Raw genomic sequence first — 12,925 nt, 5'->3', positions numbered from 1 at the left:
GTTGATGTCATTAGACCACACCCCTTCTCATTACAGAGATGCACATCACCTAATATGCTTAATTGGTAGTAGGCTTTCGAGCCTATACAGCTTGGAGTAGGACAACATTTGCCTAATAATTCTGCACTCCCTGTATATATACTAAGTCTCAGTGTACACTTGTTGATTATGCTTCCTTTCACTGCCATATACTTCTCCATGTACAAACAAGTAATTGTTTCATCTAAAGTCATCCTATAGGTCATCGCGGTTTACTAGAAATATTAATCAGCTGTTGGGAAATCAACAAATATCCACAAATACAAGTCGTCCTCACAAAGTGTTTGTAGCTCAGGTATGGTGTACTGAATTGAAGTGTCATTCAGTAACATTGTATCTAACTTAAATTGCCTCGGAGAAAATGCTAATGATGAATTTCTAAATGGATTTCTCTCTTTTCTTCTTTCAGGAGATAATTTGCCAGAAGAACACTGTAAGTACACGAGGCATTTCTTTCTTTTCCCGTTGCCTTTCACACATTACTCACTCATTGCTCACACATTACACACATTGTGTAGTGCAAAGAATATGCTTTTTACAGCGTGCAGGGAGCACAGTGTCCTGTTGCCTTATGTCTCTCTTTTCGCTATTGTAGAGGCTTTCTTTTGCACAGCCCACTTTTGTTTCGAAGCTGTGATAAATATTTGATTTCATGTAAAATGAAAACATCTTCCCTTCCACTTTCAAGATGTACGTCTCAGACAACAGCTGCTTTGAGAGTTACAGTGACTGCAGTGCCACAATCTGCATAAAAAGGCACAAGCATTTTGAGAATTTGACTTGCAAAAAGTGCAGTATTCAAATAAGGTGCTGCCTTAAAGCTAAGGAAATCCTGTCCTTTGCATATCATACTGTAGTTCCTAAAATTAGTAGATCAGTATAGAGTCACCCACTGTACCATATGTTTTAAGTAAAGCCTTTTTAGCAGACATGCAAAGATTGTTGTTTTTGTTTTTGAAGTTTCTCTGCAGACCCATGAGCCTTGTTACAATGTATTAATATGTACAACTTTTCTTGTCTTATCAACCACTGAATGTGCTTTCGCAGCACAGATAAGCTGCAAAATCTCTTATTTCAGAGACCAAAGGTAAAGAATGTTTGTCATCTTAAAAATGATGAACTGATTCGGATTGACTTACATTTCTAAATTGAGCGCTAATTGTGTCAATAGCACAGATGCGGTCGGTAGTCCATGTTCAGCAGTCAGATAAAAGGCTCTCCTAAGTGGCTTTCACAGTGAAAGGAGAGCTACATGAAATGTACTGTTCTCTGACACTGGCTCGTACCAAGAGGAGAGCTGATTATCACTCACAGTATGAGAGTGTGAGCTTACTGATCTCCCTTATGTGTACTTACTGTCTTTGTTCTTTCTCTTTCCTGCTTGTATTAATGCACTTAAATGCACTCTGCACCAGTGCACAGGCTCTTAACTAGCCATCTGTGCAGGTAAAAGTGCATTTAAATTGCAATACTGGACTTTTTGATCATTCTTTCCCTTCAATTTAATGTTATTACAGATGTTTTTCCCCCCTGCAAACACCATAATTAATAGCAATTTTATGTCTTCCTTATTCTCTTTCATTCCCAAAAAGTTCCAGACTTTCAGCCAAGACTTTGTTAACATATCCACGTGGCATTTCTTTCTATGATATAAGGAATATAATGATCTAAGCAAACACTCAGCATTGCCACCTTGGAACTGCAGTGAACTAATGATTCAAACGCAAGTATTTAAATAACCAGGGCTGCATGTGAAACATAACAAACCATTCCTTTCAACTTGTTTATCCATTCTTTGTTTATCTGATGAACAGGGTTTATTCAACATGTTGCTAATAATAAGCTGTTTGTTAATCTAGTGAAACCGAAGGCTCACAAACGAACCGAGTGAGGTTCCATGTGCTGTACCTTCCTGATTCTTCTGTATGACAATCATGAACTTGTTAGCTACGGCTATCACAGCATCAGATTTTTGCTTCATTTTTTTATTTTTGAAAGAATTCAAAGAAAAAGAATAATTACACATCCATTCATCCATCTATTTTCCTCCTCCAAACCAGTTTAGGGTCACATGGCCTGGAGCCTAATCTGGCTGTCAGGGGTGGACAGCTCACCAGTGTATTGCAGGGCTGATACTGAGAGACAGACAGCCATTCACACTCTGATTCACACATACAAGCAGTTTAGGATTAAGTCCAAAGCATGTCTTTGGACGGCGATAGAAAGCCAGAGTACCTAGGGAGAACCCCACAGACACAGAGAGAACATGCGTCACCGAGCTGCCCAGTGACCTCATTATAGAGCGCCGTTATCATTTACTTAAAGTCTTAGAAGCTATCTGATGAAACGCCAGTAGCCCCTCTGTTTTTAGTCTTCTCAATTGCCCGATGGAAGTATCACGGTTTTTACCTGCTGTATTCGCCCCTTTGTTTATCTGCTACTCTTTAACCCAGTAGTTATCTGGTGTTGTGTACAGTGTAAAAAGAACTTTGACTGGAAACAGCTGCTTGTTAAGCCGAAAAACAATACAGTGGTGAGAGCGAATGGAAGCATTGTAACAGTAACACTCACCTGGAGTTAGCAGAAGCAGTTCAAACTTCCCTAAACCCAAGAAGATCTTTGGTTTAAGGTCCTGATTGCATATATTGTTATTGTTTAGGAAGCAGAAGGTTGATCTTCCCTCTGTAGTGCTGCAAATACATTTCTTTTTTTTGTGTGACTGCTTTAAAATACACTCTGCAGCTGCAGATATGTCTGATTATTCTCATCAGTGAAAAGCATGTGCTCCTACTTGTCTGTAACTGTGTGTGTAGCTCACTACCATTATAACTGAAATCCAGGTAATTAGCCTCATTGTGTATGTTCAATTACTGTAATTACATACACAAATGTCCCTCTGTGTCACTACACTTTCATTTACTTTCCCCACTTATTTCTATCTGCATTTGCTGCCCATAGGAGTATAGGCGTGTGTGTCGATTACCCTGTTTCGACTCAGTTTTTAACTGTATCTCTGGCTATTGGATCAGAGTGGGACAGCCCATTTACAACTTCGCCAGATATCTTAGCATCATCAAGATTTGGTTGAAAAGTGAAATGTGAAAAGATGTTCTGTCAGGTCGTTGAAAGCTTACAAACAACCTGCAAACAGAAACTTCTTCTTATGAGGCAGCAGTGCTAACCACAGCACCACGGTGACCTGCCAGAATCTGGGAACAGTGGTTTCAACTTTCTGGAAGCTCACACAAACAAATGTTTGCATCATTGCAACCATTTCCCATCTAAATTAAATATCAATATAATTTTTAAAGACATTGATTTGAATTTTTGAAACAATTCTTACTTTTAATGTCTGCTTAACATTAAGACATTATTCAGACTGAAAGTGCGTTGATTGTTGGTTAAATTAGGTAGTACTTGGTTCACATTGCAATGGGATTTGACTAGACTGACCAGATGGCTGGTTTTAACCCACAAAACAACATCCATGGAGACTGTTGACTGGAGTGAATGGTCGTTTACACATGTGTCTCCAAGATATTCTCCTATATTCATGTTCAGTTATTGATTATCATTTACAACAAAGGTTAAAAGCTAGGTCTGTTGCCAGCAAGGCTCCATATTTTTTAGCAAAATGCTTCATGAGCTGCAGGCAAGAATGGACACCGTAACATGTTATCTTTTGTCCTGCTTAGGAATAGTTCAGGACAAATTATGATTTACATTACAAAGCATACAGAACCCAAATGTGCCCCACAACACCTCAGGAGCAATGCAGGTTGTGTTTAGTGCTTTAGTCCACTTGTCCAAAACACATTTTAAAGGAGTGTAAACAGGCTCTGTGAAGGTGAGTGAGTAGGCTGCTCGAGAACATTGATGCTGAAAGTGAAGATGAGCAGATGGATCTTTGGCAAGACTGACTAAACAGATGACTCACTCTGTAAATACCTGGCTTATTCTTTGGATTCATCAGCCAGAGTTGTCACATGTGTATCAGCTCGGAAACCTGCTACCTGTAAAGGACTACTGGAGGTTAGCTTCAAATAACCCGCAGCTGCTGCCGCACTGAAATATGCATCAGCGTGTGAAAACAAATCTGTCATGTGAGCCCCATGACAGCATGAATCGCACAAAGAAGCTAAATATAGCATCAGCATTTTGCAACCTGTCTGGTTACACGTAAAAGAAATAGGGGTCACAGTCTTTTTTTTGTTTTGAAAGGCGCACACTGCCGCTGCAGTTACTGGTGATGTCATGAACCACAGTTGTACAGGAGGAAGTAGTTATCTTCGGTTGGCTTTCATTGCTTCAATGCCACATGTTCCTCTTACTTCCTTTTTTTTGGCACTGAAAGCAGCAGCAGCAGTGTATTTTCGAGGTTGCTGAAAAACCGAAAGCATGATAGATTATTAAAGTCATCAGGATGCAGCTGGGTTGCAGCCCAACCGCCTTCAGATGCTCGTGTTGTTTCACCACATATCTCACACTCTGAGAATAGCTCTTCTTGACAGGACTTGTGCTGTTTCTTGAGGATATTAATTGTGGATTTCCTGCCTCTTTCTCGCTCTTTCTCTCTCCTCTGTCTGTAGACACCGCACGCATGTGTTTCGTCTTTGTTTATTCAGCAGTGGTGGGCCGCCGCGACAGAAACATCAAGAATGCGGTGTAAATAATGTCAAGTTAAAAAAGCAAATACAGATACACAATAACGGCTGTCGAGTATTAAAGCGAAGTGAATAAAGAAAAAGGCCTTAAATGCTACTAGTGCGGCCAAACCTGAAACAGACTTGAAACACAATTACTCCATAATGGCACAGCTGGAGCAAAGAACAGTGTAGAGCTTTGCAGCAGGTGAGCAGGGAGACTTCAGCTGCAGCTGCTGCTGCTCGATTTTTCTTGTGCACTAGGCTGCTTGAGCGAGTGACATTTGAAAATGAGGTGCTGTAAGTGTTTGTGGTTATAAGACAGCACCTCCTAATGAAGCTGTTGCATATCTCACCTTCCTCTGCTGCCTGTTTAGACTAGTTCACTGAAGACAGTGCTACATAAACACTATTGTGTGAATATGGAGATCGGAGATTAAGGTTCATGTAATTACCCGAAACCATTTCAAATAGGGGAAATTACTGCAGACTTCCCCCCCAGGCAATCTGCTTCCTCCCTATACAATGTAATGTTTCATTGCACGGGTCACTGAAATCATCCGGAAGTTGAGTTTATTGAACAATTTCGATACGTTAGTTTTTAAGTGAAGCTATATATTCTGATAGATAGTAAACCTCATTTACTATCTTTTTTGTACACTTTAGTAAAGCTAAGGTTTGAGACTTTAGCGCCCAGCTCCTATTTTGCATAAATGCGACAAAACAGATAGAAAGAACAAAGTTGAAGATGGTTTTATTGTTTATTATTTATTATTACAGTTTATGCAAAGATGTTACAATAAACATTAAAAATCTGATGCTGTATCTACACATAGTTTAGTATAAATTTAACATTATAGTCTGTAAATGTTACAAATATAGTTGCATACATATAGTTTCATATAATGGCAGCACAGTGGTTAGCATTGTTGCCTCACAGCAAGAAGGTTTTGGGTTGGATCCAGGGTCTACCCCTACCTCCTTCTCCATGGCATCTGGGATAAGCTCAAGCATCCCCCGTTCCCGTGACCCTGAATTGGATAAGGAGAAGAAAATGGATTGATTTATAGTTTCATATATTGTCATAAAGCTACTAAGCCTAACTTATCGAAATAGATGTTTGTTTGCAGAAACTTTACCTTGAGTGCTCACATCAGTCTTTTAAATTGGTGAAAAGTAAATTAAAAGTAAATTATATATCATTTAAAAAACTACTAAGTATGGTTTATGATTTAAAAAAAAAAAACAATACACATATTTTGGGCAAATATTACAATTTCATACAAAAAGAAATTTCACAGATGTTTGAATGTGCTGATATCTGATATCCAGAACTTTGTTTCCTCTCTTAACAGACATGCTCAGCTAACTACACCTTCATCCCGTACATGGTGACACCTCAGAATAAGGTGTACTGCTGTGAGGGCAGCCTGATGAAGGGCCTGACCGAGCTGATGCAGCCCAGCTTCGAGATGCTGCTGGGTCCCATCTGCATGCCTCTGCTGGACCGCTTCATCCAGCTCCTCAAAGCGTCGCAAGCCAACTCCCAGTAAGTATATTTTGCTTATTTATATCCGCTTTATATCTGACAGCTGTAATAGAAATATAAACTGTATTAAGTGAAATTAAACTTCCTATTGAGGCAATCCAGAAATTTCAGCAATAATAGCGTACAAGCGGGGATGCTAAACAATAGAAACACCCGGGTTATGAGGTCAGTAATGCTCTACAAAGGACTAATGATAAAAGCTAGATTTTCCTGCACAGCAAACACAGAAATACTGTGATAGCTGTGTTAGGCCTAGTTAAGACATTGCTTATGACCTAAAAATGCAGCTTCTGAAAGTACTGCACTGGGACAAGTTTGCTACTCCTTTGGTGCAAACTCAGGTGCAAACAAGCGTGCAATAGCCGATTTGTTTGCACCTGAGTTTGCAAAATCGACTGCCTGTCATTTTGAAATATTGTTGGGGGGTTTTTGTGTGTCAGTGCATGACTGTGGTGCAGCAGTGGTGTGGTAGGGGGCAATAACCTGTTTTGTTTTTTTCATTATTTATGAGCCGTAAAAACGAGCAACACAAAGATAAAACTCTTGTTCCAGAAAGGTTGCACCAGCCATGGTGGATTCTCATAAAATATATGTCCAAAAATATAACATGACATAAAATAGTATCAGTACTTTTACAAAGATTTGACACGCGTTTTGACTTTTGAACAGACTCTTTGGTCCATAGTTTTCTATGCATGCTTGCTTTAACGAATGAGTCTGTTTTCCATGGAATATAAATCTTCTGCTACATGTCCAGCCGCTGAGCTGTCCTTGGAGGATTACGTTTTAGCCAGTTTCTTGTTATGACCTTTTTACATGCACTGGTCAAAACTTTGAACACATATATTCCCTCGCTTCGTATCATGCCACTGGGCATTTATACAGATTTTATTATGCTGAAATGGGTAACATATACTATATTAATTTACATATTTGGCACCGTCGGTTCTTCATGAAAAGATTCTCGATGTCTCTTCCAGGTCTCTCAACTACACCACATTTATGCAGTATAAACAATAATTACATCATTAAAAGAACTTTTAGAGGAAAATGCAGGTGAAATTGCAGTGTCAGTACTAACAGCCTGCTTATTTGCACAATATGGCAGATATTGTGGCAGATTTTACACAGAATTGTTACAGAGTAATGTGTCTGTTGTTACAGTATACAGAAATTAATCTATAATTTGCAAATTGGACAGTAGTTTAATCTAAGATTAACAACAAGAGCTTTGCTAGAAGTGACATTAACAGCATGCTGTGTGGAATAACAATCTGAAGTTAGCTGTTAGGACATGTTTCATCAGAGTGTGCACAGTTTTTCAGCTAGGCTAAATGCAATACAGCAAATATAGTTTCTGCTTTAGCTTTAGCTATTTCTGTATTTACTTTGCTTCCTGTAACAATTTTCCTTTTTGTTTTTGTAAAAATTCAAAGTTTCTGTTTTGTAAACTCTACACATTGAAACAGAAGAGATTTGAACCTTAATGCATTTTGGCTTTGCTGAGACAAATAGTGTTAGTGAACGTATTGAGAGCTTTATATTTAGGTTGTCTAGTGTTACTAAATGAAGGACATACTGACAGTACAGCAATGGGTTTGAGAAAAAGGAAGCAAAAGAGAAAGAAAATCTATTTAAAGCTCCTGACAAGATGATCCTCTGAAAGCACTGTAAGATCACTATTGCTTATCACAGAGTCATAATATGCATGGGAAATGCCCACAATATGACTCTGTGATATGTTTTCATAATGGTAAGCAGTGCCCAAATGATTGCTTCATTACATAAATTACATTATACTGTATGCAACTTAAGGTGAACATTCACAAATAGGAAGGAGCTGTTGTAGCATTACCATTTTTAGCATTTTAACATTATGTTTATATTTGAGCAGCTCTGTTAGAAGTTTTTCAACACACCAGGCATTTATTTTATTATCCCACTCATCCTATTTTTACTTGTTCTAATTGTTTTTGTGCGTGGATCCTTCAGCCTTACTTACGTGGTCATTTACATTTTGAAACCAGAGAAGAAGAAAAAAAAACACATTTGTTTGGCTCAGTTGCTGGGGTAATATTTTAGGCCTTCTTGCCAATAGGCGATACAGCAGCCAGTCATTTCTAGTCCATCTCCAGGAATAGTGACTCAGGTTTTACAGGCAGAAAAGAAAATCATGTAGATTGATGAAGGCTGTGTCTCCTGGAGATGGGCATAAAGGAAAGTATGAAGATCCTACAGTTGTAATTCAGTGTTTGCACTATATTGTTTTTGGTGTATATTGAAGTCGAGACCATGTTTTGAAGTCTCAAGAAGACAGATAAGCTTACTGAATTACAAGAGCCGTCTCACATGAAGCAAATATATGTATTTATGTCTTTAAAATTGTTCCTTCCAGCAAGGACACACCCAACTGATCATCTGCAGCAGATCATAATATGCGAATACATGATTTGTTATTCATATTTTATGAAAAACAACCTAAACAGGAAAATATTAGCCGGCCTGTTCATATTAAACACATTTACTATTTAATAACAGAGCTTGTATTGGGTTATTATTTATGCTTTAATCACTCCCTGCAAGCAGGGTTGACCCCCAGGATTGGCTCGGGGTTATGGCAGCAAATCCTCGTCACTGCATGGGTCTTTTCAAAATTGTGTATAAGGCTTAATTATGTGAATAGAGAGTGTAGACTGTGTCATTATTTGGCATTTAGGTCTTAATATTATCATTTTAAGCTAGAGTACACTACGTTCAGCATACAAGAGGCTGGGGAGTGACAATAATCTGCATCAGTCTTTTGAGTTTTAATGCCAGTACACATGGTTTTTCCACAATCAAAATGAGACGATTATGAGAAGGTTATCCTTTGCAAACTGCTGATTAAACAGCCAAAGAAATTCAGCATTAAAAAAGACACAATTTGCAACTGGAAAATACTAATTAACTGAATTTAGATGGTCCAAATTCACAGGATTTCTGAAGGTTTTCAGTTTTGCGGTTTTAAAGGTGAAAATCTAAAAGATCCTACAGACAGGCTTTTGCTAACCCATATGGAAAAGGTAAATATAAATCTTATAAAGTTTGTATCTGTCTTGTGTGAAACTTGTATGAAAAGCATACAAGAGTGAAAACAGATATAAGATGCTTTGAAAAATTCTATAAATGAAACTTGTATGTTTTGGATACTTATTAAAACAATATATGAAAGTAATGAGAAAGTGGCCACTTTCATGAGTAAATCATTTAAGACTTATATGATTCACTATATGAAGTAGGCCACATCTTATGCAAGTCTTTTATACGTTTTTACTATTTCATTTCCATATGGGAAGCACCTGAACCGCCTCACGTATTTTAATATTCTTTTGCTCATCCCTTTGTGTTTTTTCAAGAACAACTAAGAGCTTAAGAATATGGTTTCTGGTAGTAATTCTGCTTTAAGCTAATTAACTGTCTTAATTGTCTGCTCTGCTTTTAAATCCATCAAACTAATATCTGAAGTTATCAGGTTTATTGGTCCCTTCATCTGTCAGTGAATAATTTATGACTTATATGAGATGAAAATAGCTCGTGTCTCACTGGGGAATGATCTGAAATTATGCAAAACAGTGTGAGAATGCAGGGAAAGAAGTAAGTCCAATTGTGTTAGAGTTGAAGGAGCAGATCCTAAAGTATGCAAAACATTTTTTTACTAAATTTTTGTATTGCTATTTGTCGATCATATACATGCAAGCCAATCTTCTCCTTCTATAAATGCATGTTTGTTTGTATTTGTGTCTTCCAGCCAGTATTTCCGTGAGACGATTCTGAATGAGATCCGTAGAGCCCGGGAGCTTTACACTGGCTTGGAACTGGCTGCAGAGCTGAGCCGAATCCAGCAGCGGCTGGACAACGTGGAGTGCCTTTCAGTTGATGTCGTCATCAATTTGCTGCTTACGTACAGGGACATCCAGGTACATCTGTCGGGTGTGGACTTCCTGAACACCGACATATTGCTGTCATTTGTCAAATTATGTGTATTGCCTTTGGGTATTTCAACCAGAGGGGCTGTGGTTCAGTGGTCCTTGTTTATCATGTACTGGGTCTTGGTGCACCCCCCCTCCCTTTTTGTTCCATGTCTGAAATGAGTTATTTCAGCTTCTCCTCCTTTAGGCCACTTTTATTCTCATTGGCTGCCCCTCATAAACACACAGTGCAAGCCAAAGCTGTGTGCCTGAGATAAGGACTTCAGTTATCTTTAATCTGAACATCCATCTGTGCTACAACATCAAAAATCATTAAAAAAAATATTCATGATAGGCCGATTTTGATTTAAAAATAAACTTTGGCTATGTATTTGTTTAGTTTCAGTTAAATGATTTATTATTCTATGTAACAATCTCAAAAATACTGAAAAATACCTGTCACATTTCCTGGACAGGTTCCTAGGAAAGTTGATGTCTTGTTTTCTTTGGAACAAACATTCAAAAGTACAAAACGTTCAGTTCAGCCAGAACCAGTATAGTCACGAGAAGGTTGTTATTTTCAATTTGCCGTAATCTTTGCTGGCATGGCTCTCTCTGTTTTGGGACTTCCCTTCATCGTGCATACTTGGAATGCAAAGGGCAAGGAGAGCAACAGCAAGACTTCCAGCACACAGCAGAGCAGAGCAGGTGTCAGTGACAACAATCCCTAACACTGATTAGGCAGGAAACAGCATGAAATGAGAGGCTGTGGTGGAGATGGCTCACACTGCTGCTTGTCGAAACTGTAACTGTGGGCGGGCTAAACAGCTTAAATGGCACGCCCTATATGAGATTAGAGAATTGCATATTGCAAAATGTACAGCTGAACCATCAGCTGATTTTCCTTGGCAGCGTCTAAGCATGACCTCATGGCAGTGAATACTAAGCTAGATTTTTCAACTACAATAAACTGGAAAAAATGAGCAAATGCCTACAGATAACAATTAACTTCAATTGACTTTTTAATGTATTGATTTATTAATTGCTACTACATTTTCTGATAACCAATTTCCTAAAATTTGTGATTGTAATTATGTTATAAAATTACCAAAAATGGGAACAAATAGTTACTATTTAATACTAACAAAACAAAAACTCAACGTGGTAATTTCACCACGCCTTTACTTTGAAAAGGGCATGCCAAAAAGTTTCTCCATAAACGTTCAGGCATTTAGCTAATCACCCACAACCTTATCAAGTTTAAACCAGCTGTCAACTCCGATGCACTGAATGTGCGTGCTGATGTCCCTGACCTTGAAAAAGAAACTACTGTACACATCTGCTGTACAAATTTAAGCAAGGTTACTGAATCAGCTTCAATCTATCTCCACCATCCCTTTACCAGTGCCACTTTCTCAAAGCGGGGCCATTTGCAGACTGCCTGTAGAGTGCTCTAGGCGAAGCGTTTGGTCTGTTCGTCTTAAACTCTCTGCTCTTTCTCCTCTTTAGTCTCCGCATTGCCATGGCTTTCTCTGTCCAGATCGTCCCACTCACCATAGGCAGTGCACAGTCTAATGAATCATTAATTAGAACAATAAGCATTGAGGATGTGCTGAATTATTCAAAGTGCTTTGGCTTTGGTGACTACAAGAAACAAAAATGTGATGAAGAGGCAGCTCAATTATTGAAGTGCTTTTTGTGATACACAGACAGTTGAGTCTCAGAAATAATAAATAAAAGGACATCAGAAACTCTCCCTTGAGGATCAAAGCAGCAAGTAAATACACTGATGAGTCAGAGTGTGTGTTTGGAGGGCACTGGAACCGAGGTACATGGGCACTAGTCCCACAGTGCTCAGCAGTGACCGGTGGTGTTCCTACAAGATCGTATTTAACTTGCTCCTTACACTGACTTTGGTGCACTTAATGTTATCTTCTGTGACTTCTGAAAGCCTTTCTGCCAGGTAGTGCTGAAGGCAAATGTCTTCCTCCTTTCTTTTTCTTTTCCTTAACTTGCAAAGCTGTGACATCACAAGAGTGTCATTGATGTCAGATACACCAGTGACAGGAGGAACAGTTCAATATCCGATCTTTTCTTACCTTCTAGGATTATGAGTCCATCGTGAAGCTGGTAGAGACTCTGGAGAAGCTTCCGACCTTTGACCCCATGGCTCATCCACATGTGAAGTTCCACTATGCGTTTGCTCTGAATCGGTAAGGCAACAAGCATACGTGTCATAGAGATCCACAGTGTAAACCTGTACCACCAACCTGCATAGAATAGAGTAGAATAGAATTCAATTTTATTGTCATTGCACATGTCACAGGTACAAGGCAACGAAATGCAGTTTGCATCCATCCAGAAGTGCTTTAGCCATGATATAGATATATTACAAATATATATTAGCAATAATATAGATATGTAAGTATATTACAGAAATGAGTCTATTATGGTATGTTGTAATGTACACGGTATGAAGGTATGTTATGAATATGCTATAACTATAAGTATGTACAGACTATGAACAGGATATAAATATGAAATAAAAAACTATACAGAAATATGAGATATGCAGGTTATAAACAGTTGTAGAATTAAAATGTATTGTATTGTACAGAATGATTATTTACACAGAACTATACAGTAGTGCAGTTAAGATAAGTGAGATATGTGGATAATTTCTACAGAGGCTATATAAAGTGCTAGTGGTTGTGAGTGGTGGTTCAGTCCATGTTATTATTGTGTGT

The 12,925-nt window shown here is 38.4% G+C and overlaps 1 protein-coding gene across 1 annotated transcript in view; it reads left to right on the top strand.

Annotated features, from left to right (window-relative positions):
• Nucleotides 1-12,925, top strand: part of map3k5 (mitogen-activated protein kinase kinase kinase 5) — an 84,304-nt gene that overhangs the window by 25,159 nt on the left and 46,220 nt on the right. The window contains exons 3-6 of the mRNA XM_005737257.2: nucleotides 449-472; nucleotides 6,038-6,231; nucleotides 10,019-10,187; nucleotides 12,285-12,391. Of these exons, the coding sequence (XP_005737314.1) occupies nucleotides 449-472; nucleotides 6,038-6,231; nucleotides 10,019-10,187; nucleotides 12,285-12,391 (494 nt within the window). The remainder of the gene's footprint in view (nucleotides 1-448; nucleotides 473-6,037; nucleotides 6,232-10,018; nucleotides 10,188-12,284; nucleotides 12,392-12,925) is intronic.

Source organism: Pundamilia nyererei, unplaced genomic scaffold (assembly GCF_000239375.1).
Source record: "Pundamilia nyererei isolate P.nyererei 1_Seehausen unplaced genomic scaffold, PunNye1.0 scaffold00074, whole genome shotgun sequence".
Taxonomy (NCBI): Eukaryota; Metazoa; Chordata; class Actinopteri; order Cichliformes; family Cichlidae; genus Pundamilia; species Pundamilia nyererei.
Note: the sequence above shows the minus strand (reverse complement) of the source record. Positions and strands in the feature narration are given on the sequence as shown.